Genomic DNA, 10,070 nt, shown 5'->3' with positions numbered 1-10,070 from the left:
TCGGCCTCCCAAAGTGCTGGGATTACAGGCTTGAGCCACCGCGCCCGGCCGGATCAATGCATCTTATGGTACATTATGCAACCAGTAACTCATGCCTGTAATCCCAGCACTTTGGGAGGCTGAGGTGGGCAGATCACAAGGCCAGGAGATCGAGACCATCCTGGCTAACATGGTGAAACCCTGTCTCTACTAAAAAAAAAAAAATACAAAAAATTAGCCTGGTGTGGTGGCATGCACCTGTAGTCCCAGCTACTCGGGAGGCTGAGGCAGGAGAATCGCTTGAACCCAGGAGGTGGAGGTTGCAGTGAGCCGAGACAGCGCGACTGCACTCCAGCCTGGGTGACACAGTGAGACTTTGTCTCAAAAGAAAAAAAAAAACAATGGCTACAATACAATCTTATGTTTTTATTAGAATTAAAAATGCTTAGATGACATAAATGAAAGAAAGATTACACAAGTGTGTGCATATGTTAGTATGATTATAGCTGTGTGGAAAAATCTATCATAAGAAAGAAAACCGGAAGAAAATACCCCAAAATATTGACTATGGCTGTTTCGAAGATGAAATCATAAGTGACCTTTTCCCTTTTAATGAGCCAAATTACAAAAAAGAGAATCTAGTACTTTTATAATCAAAAAACACATGTTATCGTATTCTATTCCTAATTTTTTTTCTCAGAAAGATACGCACAACTGTTTTCTAAGATATATGCCATTTTGCATGGGTTCATTAATGTATTTGTATTTGAGGAGTTAAAAAATATTTTCAGCCTGGGTTTATGTACATTGAAACTATGGTTATGGGTTTAGATGATTCCCTTGCCATAAAATGAATATTCTATCAACAGTAATTAGTCACAGAGCTATATTTACCATGCGAAAGGAGTAAAACATGTTTTATTTGGAGATGAGCAAGAACGCTTTATGGGCTCCCAGCATACCACAAATAAGCCGGAAGGAGAGGAAATAGTAAAGCAGAAAGACTGAGGATGCCTGGAGGGCAACTCCAGGATATGAGCGCCCCCTGGATTTGTGATTCCTGTTTGGACGCCCCTGGTTGAAGCCCCATCTCCTTTCTAGGATGCTGCTGGCTCTGATTCCTCTACCTGCTGTCCTTAACATTCACAAACAGCAGTTTTCAACAGTGCAGATGACATAGGCTGAGCATGGCTCACAAGTGTTGCTCGAGGTGCATGTGGTCGAACATGGGTTACAGGAAAGCCTGGGGAAAAATAGATTTTAAAACAAGCTTAGCAAGGGAATCTTGATAAGATGGCAACTCAGAAAAATCATGTCAAAGTTTGCCCACAAATTATGTTCTGAAAAAAACTCTGCACAATAGCATTGACTGAAGCCTGTTTCTTCTCTGCACCCAGAATTGCCACTTCATGTTCACTGTAGCAGTGGCAGTTGAATAGTATTTTATATTTTTTCTTGATTTTGCAAATGTTATCTCAGGCCTATTCCTGATTTTCCTTTAGTGGAAAACAGGAACAAAGGGAGATGTCAGCATGAAATGTTACACTAATAATTAATCTGCCTTTAGAATATTTTTAAAATATCTCTAGTGTCATGTGCTTAACCTCAGCCACTTTTCAGCCCTCTTTTAAAAAGATTCCTTAACACATTGGGGAGGTTTGAACTTGTCCAGACCTTGGGAAAACAGGATTCTTTTACATCAGCCTCTTTGTGACTCTGGGGGATTTCATGAGTAACTGTGGAACTTGCCTGCTGTCCTCACTGTCCAGCAGGCCCCGGTACGTGTTGATCTCGCCCTCCAGCCGGGCCTTCACGTCCAGGAGCACCTGGTACTCCTGGTTCTGTCGCTCCAGGTCGCAGCGGATCTCGGCCAGCTGGTTCTCCACGTTATCGATCAGGCACTGAATCTGGGCCAGCTGGGAGCTGTACTGGGCCTCAGTTTCTGCCACGGTGCATTCCAGAGATTCTGTCTGCAGGAGGAAACGTTGTCCAAAGGACCATGAAGTGCAGTCTCTCGGGCCAGAGTGCCTACGTTCAAATCCTTGCTTACCCTTTTCTAGCTATGTGACCACTGGCAAATTATTTAGCTTCTGTGAGTCTCAGTTTTATTCTCTATATAGTGGGGAATGCAAAGTATTTGTCTCATTAGAGGGCTGTGAAGATTAAGAGTTAATATGTGTAAAGCATTTAGAACAGTGCCAGCCATACTGCCACTGTTCTACATGTCAGCTATCACTACCACCACTATGACTACAGCAATACATGACTTATTTGTGAAGCTTAAGGACTATCAACAGCATATGAGAGGAAAGATTGAGTTTGGACTCTTGGCAGGGAGGGGTAGTATGGTGCTGTTAGGAGAAGAGGCTCTGGATACCAGAGGCTGGGAAGGGCATATGTGTGGTAAGGGGATGAAGAGAGGTTGGTTAATGGGTGCAAACATACAGCTAGACAGAAGGAATACGTTTTCATGTTGGACAGCAGAGAAGGGTGACTACAGTTAACAACAATACACTGTGCATTTCAAAATAGCTAGAAGAGAGGGCTTGAAATGCTCCCAACACATAGAAATGATAAATACTTGAGGTGATGGATGCTGTAAATATCCTGACTTGATCGTTACACATTCTATGCATGTTACAAAATATCACATCTACTCCATAAATATTTACAAATATTGTATATCAATAAAAATAAATTTAAAGAGAGAGAGAAGAGGCTCTGGGATTCAACTGGCTGAACTCAGCTTCCAAGTTTGCCTCTTAGAATTGCATCCTTTGGGCTGGGCGCGGTGGCTCAAGCCTGTAATCCCAGCACTTTGGGAGGCCGAGATGGGCGGATCATGAGGTCAGGAGATCGAGACCATCCTGGCTAACACGGTGAAACCCCGTCTCTACTAAAAAAATACAAAAAACTAGCCGGGCGAGGTGGCGGGCACCTGTAGTCCCAGCTACTCGGGAGGCTGAGGCAGGAGAATGGCCTAAACCTGGGAGGCGGAGCTTGCAGTGAGCTGAGATCCGGCCACTGCACTCCAGCCTGGGCGACAGAGCGAGACTCCGTCTCAAAAAAAAAAAAAAAGAATTGCATCCTTTGCAGGTTACTTAATCTGAGTCTCAGTTTTCCTTATCTGTGTCATGGGATAAAGATATCTATCCCGTGAAGTTACTGTGAGGCTTAAATGAGCATAGTGCCTCTCACAGGATGAATGCTCAGCTATTGTTCTCCTAGGTATTCTCCTCAGGACCTAACGACACGCACACAGTGGTGCTTGACCAGAACTGGTTCATGTCATCTTGGACGCATGGTGTTCTTGTTGCTTGAGTGGGGTGGGGTGCAGTGAAGGATCAGGTTGAAGTGTAGATCCTGTAGGGAAACTGTAGGATGAAATGTTTGAAAATGATTCTTTGTTTTAGATACAACAGTGAGCCTGGAAAACTGGCCTGAATCAAATGAGAATTAAAACCTGCTGGAATGCTTAAGTGACCATGGCCTGGAGGTTTCTCTCTCGCTCCGCTTCTCCCTCCCCGTCTCTGGAGGCTGCTGCAGCATCAGACTCAAGCCCAGGAGTGAAGGTAAGGCATCTTAGAGGGACAACACAAGCTGTGGACATGTCACTTCTGCTTCTATTAATAGCTGGGTAAATGGCAGTACTTGGGAAAGACAAGGAAATGTGACCCCTGGATATGGAAGAAGGCTTAACATCTCAGAGCCTGACTTATCAGTGACATAACGGACACTGCCTTTGCCTCACGCACCAGGCTTTGCTGTGCTTGGAGCTCAATTTCCAGAGCATTGGCTGTGCGTTTCAGTTCCAAGATCTCCGTCTGGCAGCCCTGCAGCTGCTCCGCACTGGACAGTTGCTGCTGATTCAGCTCTTCTGTCTGAAACACAGGCACCATTAGAGAATTCCCAAAAGGCAGAAGTCTGTAACCCTGCCATTTTTTCAATCTGGGTGCTGACCTGAACAGCGAACCATTCTTCGGCTTCTCTGCGATTGTTGGCAAGCACCGTTTCATACTGACAGCGCATCTCATCCAGGACCCTGTTGAGGTCAAGGGTGGGGGCAGTGTCCAGCTCCACACTGAGGTGGTCGCCAAGCTGTCCATGAAGCAAGCTGACTTCCTGAAAGTGGGATGGCATAAAGAATGTCACAGAATGATGGGGAAAAATCCATTTGACATCCAATGGCATTCTACTTCTGTTTTGTGGAGTAGTAGGTAAAAGTGTGAGTTTTTGGTGCCGATTGTCTGGGCTGAATCTCTTTTCACCACTTAGAAGGGCCTCAATTTTCTTCGTCTGTAAAATGGACATAATAATCGGACATTTTTCCAGAAGGTTATTGTGAGATCTAGAAGAGTTAATCTACACATAATTAACTTATAAAAGTTAATTATGACACATAGTAAGGTGTCAATAAATGTTAGCTATGATTGTCATCAACAAATATTCAAAGAGCAAATGTACTTTGTTACATTATTCAGCTTTTCATTTTCTAGCTTTATCAATGTATCAATCACTTTATATTTTATGACTTTTAAAAGTTTATAAATGTGGAATATTTAAAAACACTGGTCCAGATAGTGCATGAGTCCTTATCCCTTTTTTGAAATGGACTTCACAGTCTGTTTCTCAGACTGATTTTCATACCCTGTGGATTGGAGCTAGGGGTGGCATAAAGCCTCCAAAGGAAGCCATTTGTGAAGTTACTCACCTCCTCCACAAAGGCAAGGGCAGGAGAAGAGTTTGGTTCCTTTGTCTGGCACTGTCTAGGGGCTATTTCACATCTTAATTTAGGGACATGCTGGAATGATCAGGTTGAATAGTAATAATGCCTCGAGTAGTTTTTCACTTTTTTGTTTGTTTGTTTTTTGAGATGGAGTCTTGCTCTGTTGCCCAGGTTGGAGTGCAGTGGTGAGATCTCGGCTCACTGCAACCTCTGCCTCCTGGGTTCAAGCGATTCTCCTGCCTCAGCCTCCCGAGTAGCTAGGACTACAGGCACCCACCACCATGCCCAGCTAATTTTTGTATTTTTAGTAGAGATGGGGTTTCATCATATTGGCCAGGCTGGTCTCGAACTCCTGACCTTGTGATCCACCTGCCTCGGCCTCCCAAAGTGCTTGGATTACAGGCCCAAGCCACCGCGCTTGGCCCTGCCTGGAGTAGTTTTATTCCAGCTTAAGCAACATCTGCCCAAATTTGATTTACAAACATCAACAGATCATCTGTCAGTGTTAAGTATGTTACTCTCGGAGTCCTTCAGTGACGTTGCCGCTTTCCTTACCTCTTCATGGTTTTTCTTAAGGCAAAGGAGATCTTCCTTCAGAGACTCCACATGGGCCTCCAGATCAGATTTGCACAGGGTCAGCTCGTCCAGGATCCCATGCAGGCCACTGATGTCTGACTCTAACAGCTGGCGAAAGGACAGTTCACTCTCGTACCTTTCACAGCAAAAGAGAAATCCAACGCTTACTTTGCTGAACGCTGTGCAAAGTGTGGGGATACGTGGAGGATCGACACATGGACTTCAGGAAGCCATGTGCATAATTTCTCTTAATTCCTAAGTAATGATAAATTCAAGCTTTTAAAACATTCTTGACTTTAAAATATTATATAGAGAATATTTGTGTGTGTGTGTGTGTGTGAGAGAGAGAGAGAGAGAGAGAGAGCCATAAATTATTTTCAAATTAAAATTAAGGCCAGGCGTGGTGGCTCATGCCTGTAATCCCAGCACTTTGGGAGGCCGAGGTGGGCGGATCACCTGAGGTCAGGAGTTCAAGACCAGCCTCGTCCACATGGTGAAACCCCATCTCTACTGAAAATACAAAAATTAGCTGGGTGTGGGTGGCGGCGCACGCCTGCCTGTAATCCTGGCTACGCAGGAGGCTGAGGCAGGAGAATCGCTTGAACCCAGGAGGCAGAGGTTGCAGTGAGCTGAGATAGCGTCATTGCCCTGCAGCCTGGGAGACAAGAGTGAAACTCCTCAAAATAAGTAAATTAAATTTAATTAAATTAAATTAAATTAAATTAAATTAAACTTACTTTGACTTAAAGTCATCAGTGGCCAGTTTGCAGTTGTCAAGCTGTACAGCGAGTCTAGAATTCTCTGCTTTCGTGCATAAGATCTGGGAAGCAAGCCATTATGTGATAAATGATTCTTTGAGAGAAACCCAAATAAACTTCTGTCCAACAGCTATGCCATTAGTTCTCTTTTGAAAGTCTTTATAAGAAAGTATAAAATCACCCTCCGCCTGCTTTTCTTATTAACCTTGTTGCTTCATGAAGAAAAAAGCAGTGCCAATTTAGAAGCAAAACAGAGAAATTAAAAGGTTTAGTTTTTAATAACATACGACACTTTGCAACATCCCTAGGCAGTTGAACACCATGAACGTTTTCTCCGTCAGTAGTTTGTATTATGACTATATCCTCTCCCATAATAATCGAAATTCATCAAGGAGACAAGAAAATGATTACTAGGTGGTTAAAAAGATGGCATTTGACGATCTGTGTTCAGATAATGTAACTGTTCAGTGTCAAATACAAAAGCGATTTTGGACGTAATACAGTTTTTCTGCATTCTATAGATGATGAAGGAAAAGCCTCAGGGCGAGTTACTTTATTATAGTCACTCAGTTATCAGGGGTAGCTCTGGGGCTGGTGCTGAGGTTTTCTGACTTTCAGTCCAGTGGTCTCCCCTGTGTACCATTAACTCCTGGAATTCCCCTTTCCCTTGGTTGCCTTCTGTAAAACAGCCTCTTCTGGTAGAAAGATAAAGCAAGCCATAGATCTGGGAGGTGGAGCACTAGGGCAACAGGACACAGACCTTTTGTTGGAGATCTTCAATGGTGTTGAAGTAACACTGATAATCCGGGCACACCGTTGGGATATCCTGTTCACATTGTTCTTGGATCCTGGATTCTAGCTCTGCGTTGGTCTCCTCCAGGCTGCGCACCTTCTCCAGATAGTTGGCAAGTCTGTCATTCAGGAACTGCATCGTCTCCTTCTCATTGCTAGTGAACACCCCATCCTCACACCAGGCACAGTCCCCCACCAAGCAGGGACTGTTACAACTCCCAGTAAAGTAGCATGGCAGGAGGCAACCGGTCAGCCCGCGAGACCTAGGTAGGAAGCTTGGAGTGTGACATCGGGATGTAGCACAGGCACTGGGGAGACAAGCTGTTTCTATGCAACAGCTTGAGGCAGGTGCACAACCGGAGGCCGTGGTACAGGATTCAGGAGAGCAGTGCGTAGAGGAGCAGTCAGAAGTCATCCTTCCAGAAGCAAAGACGGAGGCTGGCTGCAAAACTTCACTTGCCTTGACTCCAAAACTCTCCTTCCCTCCTGAGAGTTTTATAACGCCCCAAAATGGGTGTTTACAGACTGCACCGGATGTTTTCTTTATCACTGATGGTGCCAGTTTTCATACAAACATCTCATTAGAGATGTTTATTTACTGAGGAAGAGTTTTATGCCTCATAAAAGAGGGATAACTTTAGGTTACTGAAGCAGGACCCACACCGTTTCCATGTGCCAGACAAAACACTTATTTCAGAAAATTGTCGTAGGAAACATTGTCCTTTTGACAGAATAAGAAAAGAAAGAGAAAATTTGGCCAATCAATAATTATAGATACAACTCATTACAAATCAGGAAAATAATATGTCCACAGATTTTGATTCTGTGCATTGATTGCTTGTGTCCCCTTTTAAAATTAGTGTTACAGCTCATAAAATGACATTTATTTGTTTGTGCCACCACCATAAAAACAGTCAGTGTGATTAGCAATCTTTCAATGCTTTTTGTCTTCTCAGAGTAGGTGTTGACAAGACTGAAGGAGTGAGCTATATATTGGGCTTAATGTGTGTATGTGTTTGTATGTGTGTGTACAAACCGTGTCCACCTGCATACAAATGGAAAAGTCACTTCACATAACTGATAGGAATAACTCGTTTTTCTGCAGGCTAAAATATAAATTGGTTAGAGCTGGAATTATGATCTTTGATTTCCTGAAACTTGCCTTCTCCACATTTCTCATTTCTTGTTGTTAGGTAAGTTATACTATTTTACCTGTATTTCTAATAAGAGTGAAATAGAAATTGTAAGTTATAACCTTTTAGTCCCTTGGGAATTCCTCAATGATTATACTTCAGAGTAGGGACAAGGAACCCACAGGAGTCTTTTCTTCTGAGATGTAGAGCCTGTTTTCTCCTATTTAGTTATTTATGAAGGCCTGAATTTCATGAAAATTAAAAATACTGGAACTTGGGAAATAAAATTTTATTTAGGTTCCAAATCAGTAATTCCACTGGATGAAATCTCTGGTACCAAATCTGACAGACAGGAACTTGAGATGTGTAACTTTTTTGGATTCTCTCTTGGATTTCACCTCCATTATGAAGCATAATCTGTTTCACTTTGCTTGGTTTTAGTCGTTATGTTTACTTCATTTTCAAAGGTGCATAGAGAAAATTGCCTCTAGAATTTTTAAGAACATTACAGGAAAAGAAAATACAGTAATCTGAAAAAGTTGAAAATTTTTTGATCCAGAATAAACTTATTTTTCCCCCTAATCCTGAGTGCTACTTCCTAGGTAGCTGATAGTAGAAACCAAACCAGAAGAACATATGTGAGTGAGTTAAAATAGTCTCTGAGGATTGATTACTCCCTGGGTAGAGTTGGGTTTGAATTTAGTGATTCTCTTTACACATCAACACTTATGCAAAAGGTTCTTAGAGTGTCTCTTGGTATATTGACGCTGCTCTGCAACGAATATGAGTTCAAGGATTCAAAACACTTCTGAAAATTACAAATCACTGAAAGAAAATTATCTTTTCACAGTAACCTAATGAGTCAAAAGAAAAATATCTTTGAAGAAAACCCACGTTTTGGTTGTCCATCACAGGTTCTAGTTAGCTAAAGTGCAGTCATGTAACTGCAGGTAAAATAAGAAATATTTCCTTTTGTCTGGAACTAATTTATAATTGTAAAGTATTGGTTACTAGTTAGTGTCCTGCAGGACAGGACTATTTATTTTGTTCTTGGTTAATTAGGTAGTGTTGTATAATAATGATCTATAGCTATAGTCTCCATCGTAGAATACGGAAATCACCCAGAATTCATTTCTGTGGAGTCCTCCTTAGGGAAGAGAAGTCAGGCTGGCAGGACCAGAGGAAAGCAAAAAAAAAAAAAAGAAAGAAGATAAGCTATGACTCACCTTCTTCATGGTCCAGGACACATAGCCCTCCTGCACAATATTTCTGCACTCAGCTATCACCAGACTTTCAGCTGATAGAAAAATGCAACTTAGCTCACTGCAACCTTAGTGTTATCAGTACTGCACAAACCCTCTTCAGCACACAGCACAAGCACCATCCTGTAAAATCTCCAGCACACCTTTTTCTCATTGCATACAGCCTCTTCTCTGCTGTGCTGCCCATTGCTTCCTTGCAACGTATTTTCATACTTTCTCTAATAAATCTGCTTTTCTTTACCTACAACTATGTTGATAAATTCTTCTTACCCCCATGCCACCAGCCCTAGATAGTCGCTAATCACCCGTGACAATTTCTATAGTACATCATCAGAAGAAAGGAACATTGAGAATACAGGAAAAGAAATAGATGTCATGAAAGGCCATGATAAAAAAAAAAAAAAAAAAAAAAAAAAAAAAAAAAAACCACAAAAAAAAAACAGAAAACAACAACAAAACAAAACATTGTAGTTTATTTTGTATAATACTCTGCTCTTATCTTACAACATCCACCTAGGCTGCCAGAATCATTTTCCTAAAATATACACCTGCTTTTCATCGCCCTCCACTTACGTAGTGCAAGCTTTCTACCTTGGCAAATATGACCTTCTCTAACCTAGTGCCCATTTACCTTTCTGGGCTCACTTCGTGATGTTCTCTTTCACAAACCCTAAGCTCCAGCCATCCTTCAAGCTTTGTAGGTACTGTTTTCTTGGTCAAATGCTCTTCTGCCATTCCTTTCCTGGATGAACTCACATGTCAAGACTTAGCTGAAACATCGTTCAGCTGCCTTATGTGGAGATGGGGCTCCTCCCAGAGCACTTCGCATGCATTTCTGCTATAG

General features: G+C 42.3%; 1 protein-coding gene across 1 annotated transcript; it reads right to left on the bottom strand.

Moving 5' to 3' along the window:
• Nucleotides 1–900: 900 nt before the first annotated feature.
• On the bottom strand, nucleotides 901–10,070 carry KRT40 (keratin 40). The gene is made up of 9 exons (XM_017880150.1): nucleotides 9,983–10,070; nucleotides 9,191–9,261; nucleotides 6,800–7,247; nucleotides 6,019–6,101; nucleotides 5,261–5,417; nucleotides 3,940–4,101; nucleotides 3,735–3,860; nucleotides 1,729–1,949; nucleotides 901–1,222 (listed from the first exon to the last, which is right to left on the bottom strand). Exons 3-9 carry the CDS (start codon nucleotides 7,244–7,246, stop codon nucleotides 1,123–1,125), a joined length of 1,296 nt encoding a protein of 431 aa, XP_017735639.1. The 5' UTR covers nucleotide 7,247; nucleotides 9,191–9,261; nucleotides 9,983–10,070; the 3' UTR covers nucleotides 901–1,122.

The sequence above is a fragment of the Rhinopithecus bieti genome, unplaced genomic scaffold, assembly GCF_001698545.2.
Source record: "Rhinopithecus bieti isolate Rb0 unplaced genomic scaffold, ASM169854v2 scaffold_11744, whole genome shotgun sequence".
NCBI classification, from domain to species: domain Eukaryota; kingdom Metazoa; phylum Chordata; class Mammalia; order Primates; family Cercopithecidae; genus Rhinopithecus; species Rhinopithecus bieti.
The sequence above is the reverse complement of the archived record's forward strand: the minus strand, read 5'-3'. Positions and strand labels throughout refer to the sequence as shown.

Bases quoted from the DNA above. Each gene is read 5' to 3' on its own strand.
- KRT40 (XM_017880150.1), bottom strand. From the start codon at position 7,246: ATGACTTCTGACTGCTCCTCTACGCACTGCTCTCCTGAATCCTGTACC. The intron at 1,950-3,734 runs GTGCGTGAGGCA...TTCCTCCTGCAG, and splicing joins TCCAAGCACAGCAAAGCCTG to ACAGAATCTCTGGAATGCAC. The intron at 1,223-1,728 runs GCAAGTTCCACA...ATTTTTCCCCAG, and splicing joins CTGGACAGTGAGGACAGCAG to GCTTTCCTGTAACCCATGTT.